General features: G+C 36.7%; 1 protein-coding gene across 5 annotated transcripts in view; it reads left to right on the forward strand.

Annotated features, from left to right (window-relative positions):
• PTPRZ1 (protein tyrosine phosphatase receptor type Z1) overlaps positions 1-22,388 on the forward strand; it is a 183,089-nt gene that overhangs the window by 116,966 nt on the left and 43,735 nt on the right. For 3 of the 5 annotated variants that reach the window (XM_045495438.1, XM_045495439.1, XM_045495440.1), the window contains 4 exons: positions 4,620-4,804; positions 6,442-6,568; positions 12,956-13,002; positions 16,452-20,040. In XM_045495438.1, the coding sequence (XP_045351394.1) occupies positions 4,620-4,804; positions 6,442-6,568; positions 12,956-13,002; positions 16,452-20,040 (3,948 nt within the window). The remainder of the gene's footprint in view (positions 1-4,619; positions 4,805-6,441; positions 6,569-12,955; positions 13,003-16,451; positions 20,041-22,388) is intronic. The other 2 variants (XM_045495441.1, XM_045495442.1) reach the window with 1 other exon arrangement.

Below are 22,388 nucleotides of genomic sequence, written 5' to 3' on the forward strand. Positions count from 1 at the left end.
CATGTGTACGTTAACACTGCACTCCAACTGTATGCAGAAACGTGACCTGAAGATTATTTACTTCTTAGAAGGTTATATATTACAAATCGAACGGTTGATGGAGTTACAGTGTGTCCCTGTAAAAGACTGACTGAATTAAGCAGAATCTGAAAGATTCCTTTTGGCCACTTATCTAAAGTAAGCGATGCAATCATTGAGAAGTACAAATCAGTGGGGGATAATTTCTAATTACCATTTTTAACATTTGTGGGCATGTTTACATTTGTTTTATTAAGATCTGCTGCCCTCTGAGGAGAAATGATGACCTTAATACTGGTTGTCTTCTAAGTCTATAAATCTTTGAGCTCCTCGCAACAAAGTCATCAAAATACCTGTCTCAATATTTTTTGAAGTGAGGCTCATTAACTTCAGACAAGAATGTGGTAGATTCATCAGTGTGGATCACAAAGTATTTCTGTCATGGGCCATGTTAAACTGCACCAAACTTCAACTCAGTGGGAAATAACAGTAAAGTCTAGTGACATCTTAGGTAATTGCGACATTTTCTCTGCCACTCCCCAAGAATCACCACTCTGTATTTTTACCTGCACCCATGGTTGTACTCGTAATCCATGGAACTAAGGCTGGTCTCCCTCAGGGCACCTGCCTTTCTTCCAAGCTAAGCACAGAACGGCAAAGAGTCCTGTCTCCCTTAGCCATCCGCATCAGCTTTTGTGTTTAGCTGAGAGACTGGTCACAGCCAGAGTTGTCATTTATACTTCTCCTTCTTTGTTTATTTCCCTTTTCTTTTGCCACTTTTTTTTTCCTTCTAACACTCATTGCTTCACTCTTTGGTACTCACTCTGCAAGTAATGTGCATTCCTCTGTATGAGGTATTTACTCTTCATATAAGTTTATGTCAGTGATGAGAAAATACATGACTTTGTATCAGCCAAAATTTTGTGAAACTTTTACAACTCTGAGTGGGAAGAACGTGTAATTTTGAAAAATACAAGCTAACTTGGTCTACATGGCATATTTTTTACAAGTTTATTTTGCATTCTTCTGTCAATGGGGTCTAGGACGTAGAAACTCAAAGCACCCATTATGTTTAATAGCTTACTGAAATTAAAGGTTAGAAGTTAGCATAGGAACGAGCTTCCTAAAGGCAGGAACAGCACCGTCTGTAGTTGTATGTCCAGAGTGCCTGGAACCAAGTAGATGAGAATTGAATGTTAAAAATAAGTTTTGGGGGCACCTGGGTGGCTCAGTCTGTTGAGTGTCCGACTTCGGCTCAGGTCATGATCTCGCAGTTCATGAGTTCGAGTCCCACGTCGGGCTCTGTGCTGACAGTTCAGAGCCTGGAGCCTGCTTCCGATTCTGTGTCTCCCTCTCTCTGCTCCTCTCCTGCTCACACCCTGTCTCTCTCTGTCTCAAAAATGAGTAAACATTAAAAAAAATTTTTAAAGTTTTGAAGGAAGAACACTTACAGCTTCTTTATGAAGGAAACTACATCCTCATTCTTTATGTATGAGCAACCTTGCATTTGTACTGAAGCACTTACTTGTATTCTGTGTGACTTGACATGGACCCCAGATTTGTCACATGATTTGGCTCGTGGCCAAGGGTTTGCAGGAACCAGTTTCTCCTTCTTGGCCAGCATTCCTGAGAGAATCAGTAACTGTGACCCACATCACATTTAGCTTCTGGAAAGGAATCTAGACACATGATTCAGTCCTAAAGAAGAAAATGAGACACCAATCTAGTTCTGAACTCCCCATAAACAAGGAAATTATTTATTGTCATGATTTTATCAATTGGTAGCTTATATCTGATGTCTGAGTATATGTTGATCTGGAGAACCATTCTTGATTTTCAATCCAGATAATGTGCTTTATGCAGTGTATGCCCTTCTAATAAGGTAAGTCCATTTCAATAAGAAATATAAGAAAACCTGGAAAATTTAGTGAAAATTAATAACATATTCCATGGTCATACCCTGCTTTTTTTTAGAGCACCAAGTAGTGTATATGGAATGAACTACATTGTTATTTTAAAAATCCATTCCTACCTTATAGAAGGTCAGCCCTTTGGCAAGATAATAAACAATATACAGAAGTACAGGTTTTTCCTCTTGAAAACATTTTATTTTATTATTTTTAAATGTATTTATCTTGAGAGAGAGAAAGAGAAAGCAGGAGAGGAGCAGAGAGAGGATAGAGAATCCTTGCTGTTATCGCAGAGCCCGATGCGGGGCTGTGTCACACAGCCCTGGGATCATGACCTGAGCTGAAACCAAGAGTCGGATGTGCAACTGACTGAGCCACCCAGGTGCCACTTGAATACATTTTAAAGTATATCATCTTTACCCCATAAAATCCTGTATTTCAGCATCTAAAAGGTAAAATTTAGTTGCAGCTTTATAATATATTACTAAGCTACTGTGATTATCAACAAACAAAAGGAACATTTAAAAAAATAAATTTCTAATTAAAATGTAAGTTTAAACTATTAAGCGAATTATCTATAAGCTCTTACAGATTTATAAAGAAGAAAGCAAAGAAAGAAAAACTTAATGACAAGGAAATACAAGTTTCTTTTTGAAGTCCTACTTCATATTAATGCTGATTCTTAAAATTTGAAACATCTGCTGATTTCTACAGTTAAGGCGAAATAAACACAGACATTCAACCAAAGTAATTTCGCGCTAATTAGGCAGCAGTCCTTTGGGTATTTTGCAGCTAATAATTTATATTTTCTCAAGAGATTTTTGCTTTGTGTCCATGCATGAAACTTTAATGCGTTTTAAGGTAATTTCATTTTGTAGGAAGAGAATAGTTCACTTTAAATCATTCCTACTCTCTAAAAAGTGGGATTGATTTTTGTAGGACAAAATATACAGATTATACTGTCAAGAATCACTTTCAACCTTCTAAAAATGAACTTGGGCTCATTAGAAGCAAGACTGAGGCAATCCTTTTCCTCCAGTGATATAGTTTATGTGAGTAGCTCACTTTTGAGATGATTTGATGGTCTTATGCCATCTGGTGGCCAGTACGGAAGTGTCACTAGATAGGACACTGAGGGTGTAGCGTAGAATTAAATTAGAATACATTTTCTTATTCTGAATTCATACTTTTTCGTAAATTTGTGGCTTTGAAGAATTGTTCTTTTATTCCCAAAGGAACACCCCATCCTAAATCCTTAATAGACAAAAAATAATATTACAGTTTTTACAGTGAATAATCTTGTCTCCCAAGTCATAAAAGTTATACATGCATTATTTAAAGTATACATATGTATATTTTTCTGGATCATTTACATACCATTGCTAGCATAGCATTCATAGGCTAAAACTCCTATTATAAATACTGTATATAAAAGTGAAGTTTCAATTTACAAGGTCAGTTGTTAGTTTTGGGTGCCCTCCTGTGTTCACAAGCAAAACTACAAACTAATAGAGACCAAAGTTTTTTTGATCACATTCTGATGCTCTTGTTGGGATGTTTTCATTGAGTTTTTGTGGCAGTGACTTAAGTCAACCGCATGGTCTCATTCAGTGGCTTTGTAACTTCAGGTATTTCCCAAAAGCAAAGCTTGGATTCTGTGAGCACATCAATCTTTAGCTTTAGAGACCTTTCTCTCTCTTTTACAAATTTATCTAACCCATGAAGAGATTATATTTATTGCTTTGCTCCATTAGCACAATATCACAAAATTGTATAATTTTTATCTTTGTAATTATTCCAAATTCACATTATGAGTGCATTTCAGAAAATATCAAAATACTCTTTTTGATGGGACTAAATTTTTGGCATGATTCTCAACATAGACTTGAATTAATTTTAAGAAGCCCCTGAACAATTTTCAAAATACTTTTTTCAGATCAGACAGAACAAATTTTCCTAAAATCAGTTGCTTAATCTATTTAAAATGCCAAAGTGGTATTTTTGTCAGCAGGTCCCCAAAATTCAGAAATGATAGTTTTAGTTGTTCTCCTATGCTTTTCTCGATAGGGAACTTTAAATTATTTCAAGGATTTTGAAACAACAAAATATCTGATAATAGACCATCTTTTATAATTTAAATTCTCCTCCTTCTGAGCTAAACATATCTGTCAGGTACCAAACAAGAGAAATAAAAACATCATGAACTTGAAGTTATCATTTGTTTATTTCTCAAATTGAATTTGTATGCCAAATATATTCCAGATAGGGTTCTAAGCAATATGGAAATAAAAGCTGTAGTTCTTGTGTTTATTATGTACTACAGGAGTTAAGACCTGTTCAGGGAGGAGGCGGGGGAGGGGGGAATAAGATAAGAGAACATGCAGTTAAAGCAATAGCAGTGTTAAAACATAACAGACAATTCAAAATGACACAGATCACTTCTGCAGAGATCAGAGGGTGCATAACAAGAGGGAACATTTGACCTAGACCTTTTCTGAATAGGAAGGTAGACAGATAGGTAGGGAAAGAAGTATTTCAGATACCCGAAATGGCAGAAACAAAAACTTCACAGTGGAGAAGTGTAACTTTTTACCTTCTGTTGAAATAAAACAAATTTTCATAGAGTATGTCTCGTTTGTGAAAATCCTCGAGGCTGACAGTTGTTTCAGTAACTTTTTTTTTTCTCTGAAGTTTGTAGTTCAGAACCAGAAAATGTTCAGGCTGACCCAGAGAATTATACCAGCCTTCTTGTTACGTGGGAGAGACCTCGAGTGGTTTATGATACCATGATTGAGAAGTTCGCAGTTCTGTACCAGCAGTTAGAAGGAGAAGACCAGACCAAGCATGAATTTTTGACAGATGGCTATCAGGACTTGGTAATTATAAGATCAATTGTTTCATGTGTTGATAACACTATAGCTTAATTTTCAAGGTAGGAACTTACAAATGATTATATATTGTTGCTCTAAACTTTGTATGAAACTCTCCAGTGGGGAGGAGGGGAAACAGAAGCAATACTAAATTAGGTCCAGACTCACAGTGAATCATACACTAGGCTCTTACTTGTTTTCAATTACAGGAAGATTACAGCTTTGCCAACAACAACATTATAGAGTAGACATGTAGAGAAGACTTAGAAACTAGAGTTCATCTAGTGTAGCCTCTCTTTAAAAATAAAAGGTCTCGAAGAACAGTTGACTGTGATCTCACAGTTGTGGAAATAATTGGATCTGGAATCTCCGTGCTCTGATACTGCCATGTATCATTTCTCACACCATACTCTTCCGGCACAAGAAAATAGAGTAGGAGACACTGCATCAAAGTTCCAAGTAATAAATGTGAAGTTAATTGTGTCAGGACTTTTTAACACAAGTCAGATCATCTTTAGGAAAAGATCCACTCCCTCCTCCTCCCCACCCATGCACACGAATTAAAGAAAATAAAGTGTGGTGTGGTATGGTTGAATCACTACATTATACACCTGAAACTAATACAGCATCGTATATTAACTAATTGAAATTAAAATTAAAACTTTTTAAAAAAGTCCAGATTCTTTCTGACCTGAGCATCTCAATATTAAACTTTGCCTTGGTAGGGAAGGATTGGCCATAGATTGGGGTCTGGTTGAGAAAACCCTATCTGGTTATGGCCTTAGGAAAGCCCCACTGCAAGTCAAAGACACTGGACAATGTATTTGGACAACTGGAGTCCAGCAAGGCCTGGGAACTTGCATTTAAACAAAAACTGTCTTTGTTATCATGGTGTGGAACATCATGTGGGCAAATTGATAAAACATGTAACAACTTTTTAATCCGGGTGTTTAGAACAGAGACGCTGTGAACATGGATGTTATATAATTTATGGAAATTTGCCATTTTTCACTTCATAATGATATTAAGAAGATAATTCTATTACTACCTGGCTTATATATTGTTATGATAAAGAGATAAATTGTGTTTTCATTGTGTTTTTTCACATTTCGCTCTTTGCAAATAGTCCATGTTTATTTGTCTAAAATATTAATTTGTAGTTTTGGGTACTCATTTATGAATTTGATGAGTTCTAGTTGAAAATGAAACTTTCTAGAACTAAATTTTTTAAGCAACAAAAAAGCCTAGTTTTCCAGTATCTTCATAATTCACAGATATCACAAATCCAACTTAACAACATTGCATAAACTTTTTCTTAGGTTAATAAGATATAAATATTTTTCATTGACAGAAGTCTATTATGTTAGTACTCTTATGAGAATAATACATTTGGGAGGCCTGGGGGGTTCAGTCAGTTGAGCCTCCGACTTTGGCTCAGGTCATGATCTCACAGGTGGTGGGTTTGAGCCCCAGGTGGGGTTTTGTACTTCGAGCCAGGAGCCTGCTTCAGAACTTGCACCCCGCCCCCCCGCCACCCTCCCCTGCTTGCACACGCACTCTCTCTTTCTCAAAAATAAATAAACATTTAAGAAAATTTTAAAAAGAGTAATACATTTATATAATTACTGACATCTTTCTTTTAGGGTGCTATTCTCAATAATTTACTACCCAATATGAGTTATGTGCTTCAAATAGTAGCCATATGCACTAATGGCTTACACGGAAAGTACAGTGACCAGCTTATAGTCGACATGCCTTCTGATGACCCTGGTAAGTGCTCTCTTGATATGCCTTTATATAATCTACATAAGGAAGCTAGTTTACTTACTGGATGCAGTGGTGCTTTCTCTCTGACTTTATATTGTTTTGGTTAAAAGACAAAATGATTTTTTTTTTTTTTTTACCCGGATCATCCACCAATTTTGTGAAGCATGGAAACCATTTTCATTCAGCAGATCTGGGACAGGACAATAAGTAAATTTATTCTAAATACTGAATTTTTCTATTTTTAGAATAAGAATAGCAAAACTGATTGTTATGTCTGTAATGGTCATTGAATGAAAATAGCTATGTGAATATTAAGACTTTTATTTTGATAATGAACAGTTGGTTTCATTTGTGTTTATTTCCTTTTTCAGCCCCCAAAGCATTTTGTAGTAAGTATATACGTGATCCTAGGATCATGTGAGGTACTTTGAAATATCTATACAAAGCATCCAACAGTTTATCTTAGATATTTTTATCCACTTTGTATACTCCTGTGTGAAGTGGGGGAGAGTGCTTTTCTCTTAGCTGATTTGCCAGTACTGTTTCACAAAGTAAAACAAAGATATTGTTTCTAATTGTTTTTGTTTTTGCATGCATCTTCTCTAAGTATTATGGGGAAATCTTTTGATCTAAAATCTTATGAAGTAACTGAATGAAGTACAGATCATAACTTGATAATTTACAAATGCATGTAATTAAAGTCTCTCTTTTGCTAATATAAGCAGTTTTAAAGTAATAGAATGAAATACATATGTATGTGTACATATGTATATGTGTATACACACAGACATCATGCATATGCATATTTATAAATATATGCAAACGTACATACATAAATGTAATATTCTTTGGTCTTCCCTACCATGAGTCTACTCACTGATATTTTTATAAATTTTTAATAGAGATGGATGGTAATAAATTACATTAATTATAGCATATTCCAGTTTGACATATTGAAGGAAAACTGATGTGTATTGATTAGCCTTTGTGGTCTACATGATACAACAGGGTCTTTAATCCATTATGAGCTTGTTCACTGATTACCTCATAGTTGTTCTCACTAGTTAAACTTTTAAGTTAAAGTATATATGTCAGAGCATTGAGGATAGATTAGGTATCTTTCTAAAACACAGGCTACAAACTTGCCAAGTTACTTCCCAGATTAAAATGCTGATGGCTAATTAATATTACTACTATTATGATGGCAATATCACTATTTGATATTTCTTATGATCTGCCTCATGGCCTGTGTATAATGTATTGCTTTTATATAGCATTGTTTTTCAAAATGAGGTTATTTTTAAATGGAATGTGAGCTCTAAATGCTATTGAAAGGTGAGTATCAAATTAACTGACCATGGCTTCAGTTATACTATATCATGCACTGACTGCCATCTTTCTGCAACATTCCCCATATGGATCCACCTAGAAATTCACATCTTTAGCAGGGCGTCATTCACCATATTGGCCAGTATCACATGTGAATTGATGAAATGTGGCATAAAAATCTCCTCTAATCCTATTGTGTATTTCAGGATGTGGATTATATTAAATACATTCATCTAGTTTACTACGTTGGTTTAATTATACTACTCTTATTTCTGCACATAAAACAATTTCCCAGGAGTTTACAAAAAAATAATTGTAGTTATTTATGTTACGCTCTTTCTCACTGTATCCACTCTGCCAAGTTTTAAACTTTCTGAATTTTTTTGTTTTTTCTTTTTGAGATGTTTATTGCATAAAGAAAAACAGATCAAATATCTATTTTCTACAGAAGTGGTTTCTGAGTGATCCTTTTAGACTAAGTCTACACTGGCACAAAGTACAACATTCTTGTATCATTTGTAGCACTTTCACATTTGTACAAAATAATAAATATTACACTTGGTTTCCATTTATTCAAAGGCTGGGGACACTGTTGAGCTAATGAGATGTTAGTTTGGGCATACCATTTGATCTCCATGGATGTCTCAGTCCCTTAAAGCATTTTGTACAGTAATAATGTTTTAGTAAAAGATAGTGTTTGATTTGAGGTTTCACTATGATATTCCTCTTAAAAGCAAAGGTTAAAAACTTAGATGGCTTATTCCTCAGTTATTCCTACCAAAAAGTCCTTCATCAAAAGCCAATTTACCCAAAGTTTGGAGTCTTCTCATTTTTCATAAAGAAAATATTTGTTCCTTTAGATCTCATTTTTTTTTTCTGATCTAAAAGTCTGCAATGGCATTTCAATTCATGTATTTTCAATTTGTTACCAAAATTACATTATTTTAAATACTTCTACAGTCAATACGTCACAGTAAAAGTTTTGAAAAAAGTACTATCTTGAGGTTTAGTGTGATGGTGCCCTCAAGAATATTACGATTTATGTGGCTAATAGAGATGTAAGTGACTCTTGAGTTTGCTGTTTATTTCATGGTTTTTATTAGTACCATTTCATCCTGTTAATTATGTTGTTCATTCCCTTAGTAACATTGTAATGTACCCTAGTGAGTTATATTTTATTATTTTGGATAGGCTTTTTTCTAAACACCGTATTGTTCTTTGCTTTTGTTAAAAAGAAATGAAGGAGGTTATTTATAACTGCCCTCATTCTTTCAATTGTAGATTTCACATATGTTAATCAATATCCATGAAGGAAAACTCAATCTCCCAAATTGTGCCCTTAACTTTAGCTAATCTGATTATTGCTTGTGCATTTTAATTACACTTGCTGTGTACAACAGTATCACCATAAAATTGGCATCCATGAATATTACTATAAATTGCTATTTTAAAATCCATGCATAAATGCATATTAAGAAACCATTTACATTTGTCCAGGAAACCATTTTAAGGTTAAACTGAAGTGCATAGTCTTTGCAAATACTTTATAGAAAATTATATTTATGAAAAAATAATCCATAATTTATGTCATTGTAACTAAAATAATCGTGTCATTTTAAAATCTATAATATACAGTTAATTATTATACAATTATAGAGGATATTATTTAAGTACATATTTTAGAGCCTTAATAGTTATATGCGTTCAATTTACATGTGTGGTGAATTAGATCAACACATTTTTCTGTTGGTGCGTGCTTGTCAGTTAGTTAACAATTGTGTTTGTTACATCTGTCCTTGTTCTGCCTGTACCACCCTATGCTATGGGTGTTACATTAATATTTAAAATCACAGTTTGAAGAGACTGTAGTCTACGTTGCTTTGACTTTTTGCCTGTGAGACTTGGCTTTCCTTCAAACAATTAAATAAGCCTTGCTTGCCAACCCATGTCAGTGTTGCTTTTTTGTGTTATGGAATATTAGTGTGGTACTAACATGCTCTTTTAGAAAATGTGGCATGACATGTGCTCCAAAACAAAACCAGAATGAACCAATAGCTTTTGCTGAGTTGTCACACGTACGTGAATTTTATATGTTCACTGACAAAAAAAAAAAGGAATTAACGGTCTTTAATGTTAGACGTTTTGTAGGCTTCATGCAGTCTATTTTGACCAAGTGAGTGAGAAGTCTATAAAGCAGTATAGTTGTTTAATTACTTAGTGTGTCAGTAATGCCCGAGTCCGATCAGTGGCGACTAAAATATCGGTTATTTGTGAGGAACCAGCAGGCCAAAGGGTACCGAGTATGTGATCTCGTGCCGACCACCAGAGCTACACCTTGGGTGCTATGAACTCTCAGACTCAGAAGTATGGCCTCAGAATCTCCGGGTAGATAGAAAGAAAATTTGTGAAATTATTTTACTTCAGAATTGTTCTGAAGAGGCTCAGCAGGAGAGCTCTGGATTGTATGGGGGAAAGGCATATTGAATTGCTCCTGGGCAACCACAGAATTTTAGTCACTTCAAATAATCTAATAAGAAACCAAAGTGAAGATCCTTCAAAGAGGGTTAATACTTACAGATATGAAGACACCAAGACTTGGGGTATTCACCCAGGAGAGTGCCATGAAGCAAAGAGGGACCAAAGGACTGCTTGGACCCATACATTTTGCCTCTAGGCTCCAAAGCGGGCCAGAAGACGTCTTATCTCTTACTTCAGTAAACAGCAAAGCCAGTTTCGGTAGAACTCACTGATGCTCTTTGAGGGAAAAGTACTGGGTAAAATCACATATTTTAACTTAATAGGAACCAGAGTCCATATAGTTAATTTATGCTGCAGTAAATGGATATAAATAAATTAAATGCAATAATAGGGAAATCAGTCCTCAATGTGATAATTATATATACCCTATGCCAGCCTTGACAGTCAATAAGAAAATTACTTTTGCTTATTAAAAGTATCAAGTTAGGTAAAGTTAGACCATGTTTTTGTTTGTTCCCTTGTTTGTTTTTAATTTTAAAATATGTCCTTAAGCTCATTGAAGAGAATGGATTATCACTGAGTTTTTTTCCCATAGCCTCTTAACAGAGAAAAATCTACAGTATAATATATGTATCACTAACAAATATTTGTTATAACTTGCCCTTATTAACATTAAAATATTTTAAAAGTACATGAAAAGGTATGACTCCATTTAAAAGCATTTCAATAAAGGGGCACCTAGGTGGTTCAGTCGGTTGGGCATCTGACTTTGGCTCAGGTCATGATCTTGTGGTTCGTGAGTTCGAGCCCCGCGTCAGTCTCTGTGCTGACAGCTCAGAGCCTGGAGCCTGTTTCAGATTCTGTGTCTCCCTCTCTCTCTGCCCCTCCCCACTCATGCTCTATCACTCTCTTTCAAAAATAAGTAAACATTAAAAAATAAATAAAAGCATTTCAACGAATTATGTATTGTCTCACATGCTGAATTTGAAGGTTTTCATGTGCATGAACTTCTCTAACTGTAGTTTATAGAAAATCATTGAAATTGATTCTTATTTGTCTTTTACAGTTTAGTTGCATCTCATCTTTCAACTCACATGTATTTGTTTCCTTAGAGGTTATAGAGATACAGATGTTTCAGACTGTTTGAAATCACTTTAATTTGAAAATGTGAAGAATAAAGAACATGAAAAACAAAACATAGAAAATGGAGAACAATTAATGATCCAAATAAAGGTTTCCAAACTCTTTCACGGTCAGTTTCAACAAGAAAAAAAAAAAAATAATCGAATGTTAAAATTTAATTCAGGGCTAAATTAACATTGTTCAGGGTAAGTAACTTTGAGATAGCTAAGTAGTCAAGAGTATTAATTTTATCTAAGTTCACTTGAGAGCGTGACTTCACTTCTAAATTCGTCCCGAATTCTCCTCTAAATGGAATCCACACACAGGACCACATTTTACGGCTTTACATTTCTTAGTATCTGGGAATTTTCTGTTAAAAGTAGATTCAGTAAAATCTATCATAATACAGGCCTGGATTTGATAAACATTTCATGTTAGTTCAGTTTTGCCTTTGAAAACTTTATAGAGTATGCATTTCTTCTGAGGATACCTAGAGGTATAAAACATAGCACATAAGCAGCATTGGGGTAGTAAAGAGCATGAATTTTGGAGATGGAGTGAGAGTCGATGAAATAACAGGACTAAGAGAAGGAATCCTGCAGTAACGCTTAGTTGAACCCAAGTCCTACGTGGCACAGGTGAAGCATGAGGAACAGTGCTTCTGCAGGTGGCCCCTTGGTAATTTGACATTGGGCTAGATTCCTTGTTGGAGAGAGGGACCCAGCTCCTAACCTTTCCTCACATTACTGATAGGGTTTGTTTTAGGATCGAGACATCCATGTACTGGAAATAAACGGATTTTGGTCATTGGGAACAGCAGACTTGACTGACCCTGGCCAGATCTTTGCGGGAGCACAGCGAAGTTTCCCTGGCGAGAAGGAACCAGATCCCTCTGGTCAGTCCTTCCTGTGGCCAGCCAGGTTGGACCTGCTGGAAGGCACTGTCTGTTTGGTGCAGCACCCTGTGTACATATAAGCATCAGCCCAAATTCACAGTGTAGAAAAAATCATTGGGCCCTCCACCAGAAGAGGAACTGAAAGAATAAGTAGCTGAATAAGAAAATAAATCCTGTCAATTCTCCTCCTAATCCCTGGCATTTCCCCAATTATCATCTATGCTGATGAAAAACTATTTGGGTTTTTTATACTCAGCCTGCCCCCCTTTCCCTTCTTAGCTTCAATCACACCTGTAGAGGGGAGAGGGGAGGGGAAGGGAGTTGGATTAGAGGATAGAAATGAAGTTTTTGAATGCAGTTTCATATAGGCTTATGTTGTGGTGTGTTACGTAGTGTTCAGAAGTGTTGAAACACAAATCTTTAATTTTTATTTTTGGAAATTCTGTATTTTCGAAGCTAACAAGTCTTTTTTTTTTCTCCCCCTTCCCTCTTTCCATCCAAAGGTAAATCCACACAGCTGAAATAATCGAATAAACATTTTAATAATTTTGTTTCTAATTTTGTAGAGCTGGACCTCTTCCCTGAATTAATTGGAACTGAAGAAATAGTCAAGGTATTATAGCTATTTTTATATTAAAATGTTTTAAAATTAAAAAGCCTTTTTTCAATTGTTGGTTAGGTTTCAGATGTTACATTAATCAAAGTTCACGTTGCATTATTCGTCGTAGGGTTAGTTGTTGAGCTTTATAGATAGTAATATAATCGACGTACATGATTCTTTCATCAAGAGTTGGATGTCACTTTGATAGTATAATAAAAGTAACAGATGGAAAAGGGTTGGTGATAATGAAAAAAATTAACGTTAAAGATAATTATAGCTATAAACTATAGCTATAAATCAGAATTTTCTTCAGTGTTCAAGTTTGTCTAAAAGATTAAAACAACATTTAACCAATTCTTAGTATTTCTACAGTTGATTTATAATTAACTTAACCAGTGGTTGACAGGTTGATAACAAATATGAGCCAAAACATAAGTTGTATGTATTCTGTCCCCCATTTAGTCTGAATATTTGTGTTTGGATTAGTCATATGATAAGTGTCTATTGCTAGTATAATGTCCTGTAAGTAAATAGGTATTTGAGAATATTTATAGGGGCACCTAGGTGGCTCAGTTGGCTAGGCATTCGACTTCAGCTCAGGTTATGATCTCACCATTCATGGGTATGAGCCCCTCATGGGCCTCTGTGCTGACAGCTCAGAACCTGGAGTCTGCTTCGGATTCTGTGTCTCACGCTCTCTGCCCCTTCCCCACTTGCGCTCTCTCTCTTCTCTCTCTCAAAAATGAATAAACATTAAAAAAGAGAATATTTATAAATTCTAACATTGTCTTAATTTCTAAAATAAAGAAATAATGACTGATGTATCTTCTGTTTCATCCTAAGCCCAAATATACTGTTCATCTTAACTGAGATTATATGTTAAATCCAGATGCTGTTCCTAATGTAGTACAAATGTATGCATATGCACATATGTGTGTATGAGATCATAGAGTGTAGTAACTATTATCTGGCAATAAATACTAATTAGATTGTTTCCACATGTATAATTATCTCAATAGTTTATGTATCTTATGGCAGTTCTGTCTTGCAAAGGATTATTTTAGCAAAGTGAGCAGTCCACCTTTGAAAGAGTTCACAAAATTCTGCCAAGGATATTTGTGTGTGGGTGGGTGTGCATGTGTGCCCATGTGTATGTGCACGTGGATAGGCATATACCTAGAAGTGATCACTGGGTGGCAGACTGCCAGCTTCTCATTGTATTTTCACATGGCAGAGAGCAGAGCAGAAGAAACAAGCTCTCTCATGACTCTTCCTGTCAGGGCACCAAGCCCATTCATGAAGGCTCCGTGCTTATGACCTCATCGAGTCCCAGATACCTCCAAAGTCCCCACTTCTTAATATCATCACTTCAAGCAGTAGGATTTCAATATAGGAATGGGGGGGGGGAGGGCACAAACACTTAGCCCATAACACTACCCACTACCATGGATTCCTGCAGGAATGAATGATGGAGGTTGGCAAAACAGATACATGGAATGTGTCTGTAATGGCTTTTATTTTTTTTTTTATTTTTTTTAACGTTTATTTATTTTTGAGACAGAGAGAGACAGAGCATGAACGGGGGAGGGTCAGAGAGAGGGAGACACAGAATCTGAAACAGGCTCCAGGCTCTGAGCTGTCAGCACAGAGCCCGACGCGGGGCTCGAACTCACGGACCGCGAGATCATGACCTGAGCCGAAGTCGGCCGCTTAACTGACCGAGCCACCTAGGCGCCCCTGTAATGGCTTTTAAAACTGAATGTGGAAGTGAATAGTTTGGGGGATGTTTCTCAGATTGTTCTCAAATAAAAATGCATTACTTTGAAGGACAGAGTATCTCCAGGGTGATCAAGGCCTTTATGGTAAAAAATTTTTTTAATGGAAGCTGTGAAGGATAACAGGTGAGACACAGATCAAAACCATAGTGGAAGAAAGAGTCACAATAACTTCATAAAAAATGATAGGAAGCAGTATACATTAAAATATTTGTGGTTTCAGGTATGTACAAAGTAATCATAGAGCAGGAATGATCTGTTCTTGAGGTGTTGACATGAGATCACATGCCTTCTAGAGATCTACAAGGTTTGGTTAGGTGGGATTAATGAATGGTGCATTATTTTCATCACATTCTGAGAGTTATCTGAGCATGGTTTTTTTTTTAAGTTTATTTATTTATTTTGAGATAGAGAGCACAAGTGGAGGAAGGGCAGAGAGAGAGAGAGAAATCTGGATGTGGTTTAAGATTCAGATTCTTTCTACTGATATCAGTCAATTTCTTACCAATCTGTACATTTTTTCTTCTTTTTAGGGGCATGACTTTAAAAGAGCTAATAAATGAGGGGCACCTGGGTGGCTCAGTCGGTTAAGTGTCTGACTTTGGCTCAGGTCACGATCTCGTGGTTTGTGAGTTCGAGCCCCGTGTCCGGTTCTGTGCTGACAGCTCAGAGCCTGGAGCCTGCTTCGGATTCTGTGTCTCCCTCTCTCTCTGCCCCTCCCCACTCCCGCTCTGTCTCTCTCTCTCTCTCCTCAAAATAAGTAAACATTAAAAAAAATTTAATAAATAAAAATAAAAAAGTAAAAGATCTAATAAATGATAATGCTAGCAAACTGAGAAAAGTCATATTCTATGTGAACTAAAAATACCGTGTCTCGATAGCTTTGGCAATTTAGTTTTCTAAGCATATGGTTTGATGTATTATAAAATGCAGAGTTAAAAAAGAAGAAAAAAACAGAAAACCTGGGTCTGGATTGACCTCTCTTCAGACCGCTCCTGAGCCATTTCAGTGACTGAGTGTTCCCAAAAGACTGGGTCACCTGAATGATGTTTCTAAGGAAAACACAGAATCAAATAACTAGTACTAGAAGCATACTTTGACAGTTTGTCTTTAGAATGTCTGCCTGTGTCTTGAGTGGAAAATATTTAAAACAAAATGAAAAACCCAAACTTCTTCTAGTCCTAAATCTTCCTCTTATGATGGCTTAAAAATTGTGATTTTTTTCTGAATATATACAATGAAATATTCTGAATCTGAAAGTAATTAGATCTTTGAAATAAATTGTTTCATTTCCTATTGTAAGAAGCTAATTGCTCTTTAGCTTGTTGCCAGATGAACTGAACAGAGAAACATAAAACAAAATAAATATGATGTTAAATAACACTGTAAATAAATACATTATAGTACGCCTTTCTTTCAAAGCTATGGTATCTATTAATTTAATTACTGCCACAGCATTAAAATAAAGGCAGCCATAAATAAGGTGTTTTCATTAAGTTTAATTAGTGTCCCTAGAATGTGGATGATAAAGGCTATAGGATAGAGGCATGGCCTCTGTGAGATGGTGCTTTATGAGGAGACGTTCCCAAGATCCCACAAGTGAAGATTAACAGCAGCATAAGATATTGTTAAGAATTCATTTTTTTATTTCCTTATGTTTCATTAACTCTTGTTTGCTTTTCAAAGGAGGAAGAAGAGGGAAAAGACACTGAAGAAGACACTGTTGTGAATCCTGGTAGAGACAGTGCCACAAACCAAATAAGGAGAAAGGAACCCCGGATTCCTACGACAACAAACTACAATCGTGTAGGGACTAAATACAATGAGGCCAAGACTAACCGATCCCCAACAAGAGGAAGTGAGTTCTCTGGGAAGGGTGATATCCCCAACACATCTTTAGATTCCACGTCCCAACCAGTCACTGGATTAGCCCCCCAAAAACATTTTTCTTTGACTTCACAGACTGTGACTAAAATGCCACCTCACACCCTGGAAGGCGCTTCAGCCTCTTTAAATGACAGCTCTAAAACGATTCTCAGATTTCTGCAGAAGAACTTGACTGGGACTGTGGAATCTTTAAATACAGTTTCTATAACAGAATCCCAAGAGGTGTCTACTGATATCAGTGAGGAAGAGAGTTTATTGACAAGCTTCAAGTTCGATACCGGAGCTGACGATTCTTCAGGCTCCAGTCCGGCAACTTCTGCTATGCCATTCATCTCTGAGAAAATATCCCATGGGTTTGTGTTTTCTTCAGAAAACCCAGAGACAATCACATATCGTGTCCTTCTACCAGAATCTACAAGAAATGCTTCAGAAGATTCAGCCTCGTCAGGTTCGGAAGAATCTCTAAAGGATCCTTCCATTGATGGAAATGTGTGGTTTGCTAGCACTCCAGATGTGATAACACAGCCCGATGTTGGATCAGGTAGAGAGAGCTTTCTCCAGACTAATTACGCCAAGATACACATTGATGAATCTGAGAAGACAGCTGAGTCCTCGTCTCCAGGCCCCCTGGTGTCACAGGGTCCCCCAGGCACAGATCTGGAGATGCCACCTTATTCTACCTTTGCCTACTTCCCGACTGAGGTAACGCCTCATGCTTTTACTCCATCCTCTGGACAACAGGATTCGGTCCCCACCGTCAACATGGTACACTCGCAGACAACTCAACCAGTATACAATGGTGAGACACCTCTTCAACCTTTCTACAGTAGTGAAGTCTTTCCTCTAGTCACCCCTTTGTTGCTTGACAATCAGATCCTCAACACTACCCCTGCTGCTTCAAGTAGTGATTCGGCCTTGCATGCTACGCCTGTATTTCCTGGTGTCGATGTGTCATTTGAATCCATCCTGTCTTCCTATGATGGTGCACCTTTGCTTCCATTTTCCTCTGCTTCCTTCAGTAGTGAATCGTTTCGCCATCTGTATACAGTTTCTCAAATCCTTCCACAAGTTACTTCAGCTGTTGAGAGTGATAAGCTGTCCCTGCATGCTTCTCTGCCAGTGGCTGGGGGTGATGTGCTGTTAGAGCCCAGCCTTGCTCAATATTCTGATGTGATGTTGCATCAGACCACTGCTCATGCTGCTTCAGAGACATTGGGATTTGGTGGTAGTGAATCTGGTGTCCTTTATAAAACGCATATGTTTTCTCAAGTTGAACCGCCCAGCAGCGATGTCGTGATGCATGCACGTTCTTCAGGGCCCGAACCTTCCTATGCCTTATCTAATAATGAGGGCTCCCAACACTTCTTCACTGTTCCTTACAGTTCCGCAGTACCTGTGCATGGTTCTGTTGGTGTATCGCATCAGGCTTCCTTATTTAGCAGCCCTAGCCACATTCCAGTGCCTGAGTCTTCGTTCATAACCCCAACCGCGTCATTGCTGCTGCCGCCTCATGGCCTCTCTGGGGATGGGGAGTGGTCTGGAGCCTCCTCTGATAGTGAATTTCTTTTACCTGACACAGATGGTCTGACAGCCCTTAACATTTCTTCACCTGTTTCTGTAGCTGAATTTACATATACGGCATCTGTGTTTGGTGATGATAATAAGCCGCTTTCTAAAAGTGACATACTATATGGAAATGAGACTGAACTGCAGATTTCCTCATTCAGTGAGATGGTTTACCATTCTGAAAGCACAGTCATGCCCGGCCTGTATGATGAGATAAATAAGTCAAACGTATCTTTACAAGAATCCCCCGTTTCCTTTTCTAGCACAGAGGGCATACTTCCAGGGTCTCTTGCTCATCCCGCCACTGAGGTTTTTGATCAGGAGATTAGTCACGTGCCAGAGAATAACTTTTCAGTTCAGCCTACACGTGCTGTATCTCAAGCATTTGGTGACACCTCGCTTAAACCCGTGCGTAGGGCGAGCTCAGAGCCAGCCTCCTCTGACCCCGCTTCTAGTGAAATGTTACCTCCTTCAACTCAGCTCTTATTATATGAGCCCTCCGCTTCTTTTAATACTGAAATGTTGCTGCAACCTTCCTTTCAGGCTTCTGATGTTGACACATTGCTTAAAACTGCTCTTCCACCTGTGCCTAGTGATCCACTATTGGTTGAAACCCCCAAGGTTGAGCAGATTAGTTCTACGGTATTGCATCTCATGGCCTCAAATTCTGCCTCAAGGGAAAACATGCTGCACTCTACATCTGCACCAGTTGTTGATGTATCGCCTACTTCTAATGTGCATGCTGCTTCGCTTCAAGGGTTAACCATTTCTTACGCGAGTGAGAAATACTCTGAACCAGTTTTGCTTAAGAGCGAAAGTTCCCAGCAAGTGGTGCCTTCGTTGTACAGTAATGATGAGTTGTTCCAAACTACCAATTTGGAGGTTAGCCATGCCTTTCCCCCGAAAGGAAGGCATGCGTTTGCTACTCCTGTTTTATCAATCGATGTACCACCAAATACACTTACAGATAAGCCTCTATATTCTGATGAAGTTTTCACCTCCACCAAGGGGTCTCTCACTGATGAGGTATTTGCTGGTATTCCAGCAGTTTCTGACACACTTGTAACTGCTGATCGTTCTGTTCCTTTAGGAAATGCGTACGTTTCCATTACAGCTGTTTCTCCCAACAAAGATGGTTCTGTAACCACAACCAAGTTCCTGTTTCCTTCTGAAACAACTTCCGAGCTCATTCAGAGTGCCAGATCTGATGGTGATTTAGTGGGTGGTGGTGACGATGGTGATCTTGATGATTATGATGATGATTATGATGACAGAGATAGAGATGGCTTATCCATAAATAAGTGTATGGCATGCTCCTCCTATAGAGAATCAGAGGAAAAGGTAACGAATGATTCAGACACCCAAGACAACAATCTTGTGGATCAGACTAATCCAACCTCATATTCACTCTCTGAAAACTCTAAAGAAGAAAATAAAGTCACAGGTGTAATATCAGACAGTCAGACCGATACGGACAGAAGTCCTGATAAATCACCACCAACAAATGTGCTACCCCCAAACCCCAGTGATGGAAGACAGGAAAATGACATTCAGACCGGTAATGCCCTGCTTCCTTTCACCCCAGAATCTGAAGCATGGGTACTTGTTGCAGGTGACGAAGAGAGTGGATCAGGGCAAGCTGTCTCAGATAACCTTAATGATAACGAGACTTCCACAGATTTCAGTTTTCCAGACGTTAACGAAAGAGATGTTGATGGGGTCCTGGAAGCAGCCGATTCAGAAATAACTCCTGGATCCCCACACTCCTCAACCCCGACTGTGACTAGCAGGCACTCAGAAGCGTTCAACATTTCAGAGGCAGGTTAGTTATGGATCCAAGAGATAGACTGAGGTGTGGTGGTTTTCGTCCTCAAAAAATAGAAAAATCATGAAAAGAGAAAGTTGGTAAAGTGGCACATCGTTTTATTTCTTAATCAAGACGTTCAACAAATCCATTCACGGTTTTTAAAGTATGATTTTACTCATTATTTCAAATGAATATTCGACATGTTTTGGTTAGTGGATAGATAAAATGGTTTTTATTGTCAACTTTTCATGTTCTGCGAGATGCCAGTTACATGTGGGAGCACTTAAGTGTGCGTAATGCGTTTTTAGTATACTGCTTTTTAAATGATAGATGGGAGTGTATTGTTTTTAGATAGTTTTCATTTTTATATTCACTTATGTTCTAAAATAAGTTGTAAACTAATTTCATTGAATTATAAAACAAATTATTAAACTCCGATAGTAGTATGATTACAAAACACCTCTCTGACCCACCCGATGGAAAAGATATGGTAATTTGCACATCCACGTCAGCCTGGAACTTTAAACTTTAAAAAAAAGTTCTCTTTCTGAGTTTTGAGAGTTAATAGTAAGATTTTCTTTAAAGAACGTTTTCATTTTTTAAAATTGCCTCTGTTTGATTACCTTAATGTTGCCTAAAGAGGGCAGTGTGAACTAACAAGATGCATTCTACTTGTACTCGCGGTTATACAACCCTTTCTAAGAAGTTAAATAATGGTCATTAATATGCATAGTATGTATAGGTATTGTATGACAAGATGTAAAATACTAGACCATTTTCTGTAGAAATGCATTTCGTTTGTTAATGTATTTTATGCAAATTAGTTTAGAAGCAGATGTTTCTTAGAGCAGATTACTTGCAACATATATAATACAGATGTTTGCTTTAAATGCCAGTGGGGAGAAAAAGGGAAATTGAAAACCATTAAGCATATGAAATACTAGATAATTTCATGGAATTGATCATAAGAATTTTATAACTTGCTTTTATTAAATTTTAAGGCATTTTTTAAATGGACAACAAAAAATTTTAAATCTTAATGTAATTAGTCAAAAGATAGATCACGGTAGCATCTTGCAATCTTATTGCATAAAAGCGGATATTTATAAGCCAGATCATAGATACCAGTCTCATTAACATATTTTTTTTCTCTTTGTCATTTCCATCTCTTGAATTAGTTGTATTTTTCCTTCAGTGCAGCAGCAATTAAAAGTTTGTGCATTTTGATAGAAGTTTTTCTACATTCTGACTTGATACCTATTTAACATTGCATTCCAGTTTAAACACACTCTGATATGTGAGAATGAATAATGAATCCGTAGGTCACTATATTCATTAGTGTTGCCATATATATGAATTGTTATCTGGCTTCAATTATAGTACGTGGGGTTTTTAAAAAAATTTTTATTAGATTTAAAGACATATGAGGAGTTCATCCTTTTTATTTTATCTTACTAGACAGTGATATCGTCAGTATGTTCTTACTAAGTTATGCTATCAGGGATAAATTATATATATTACAAAATGCCAAACCCAGAATTATTGACTGAAACTTAGCAATTTCTTTTCAATGTGCTAATTTGATTAATTATTAAGTGTACGTTTTCCCACTGATGAGGGCAAAACAGTAGAAATATACCTTCCAATATCATCAGGTAACACAATTAATGGAGTGAGATCAAACAAGATTAGGGGAAAATTCTTGCCTGTTTTAAAAACTGCATGTGTAAAAAATCATATGTACTCTGTCTTATAAAATAGTTGAATATGCCTCTTTATCAAATGCATACAGACTAATTTTGAAATTTATTATTTTGTTGTGTACTTCTAGAATGTAGAGTATTTTATAAGACATGTTCCCTAAAACAATAGAGGTAAGGCCAACATTAATATCTGCAATTTGTGAATGCATAAACTGAGACCCAGAGATACTAAAGTACGTGATCAAGGTCACATAGGGAGTTGACACAAACTGACACTGCAAACGTGTTATTGGTGTCTGTCTCTTAGAGACTATGCTTTCATAATTGAGGACAATGAGATATATATAATGCTTAATTTGTAATACCAAAATTATACTGTTTTATCCTAAAAATGTATTTGAAAGTATTCATCTTATCTTTGTTTACTGATCAAGTAGATTCTTGTCTTATTTAGGTAGCTCATATACACTACTGAACCATGTCAAAATAGATATTTTAGCCTCAACTAATGAATATAAAAATCAATACAACTAGCTCCTCATTATAGTATGTAAAAGAACCAGTTGATTGTCTGTACTTTCTTTTTTTATATAATTTTTTTTAATTTGGGTATATTTTATTCCTTCTTTATTTTTTAAAATAATCTCTACACCCAACTTG

This window comes from Leopardus geoffroyi, chromosome A2 (assembly GCF_018350155.1).
Source record: "Leopardus geoffroyi isolate Oge1 chromosome A2, O.geoffroyi_Oge1_pat1.0, whole genome shotgun sequence".
Taxonomy (NCBI): Eukaryota; Metazoa; Chordata; class Mammalia; order Carnivora; family Felidae; genus Leopardus; species Leopardus geoffroyi.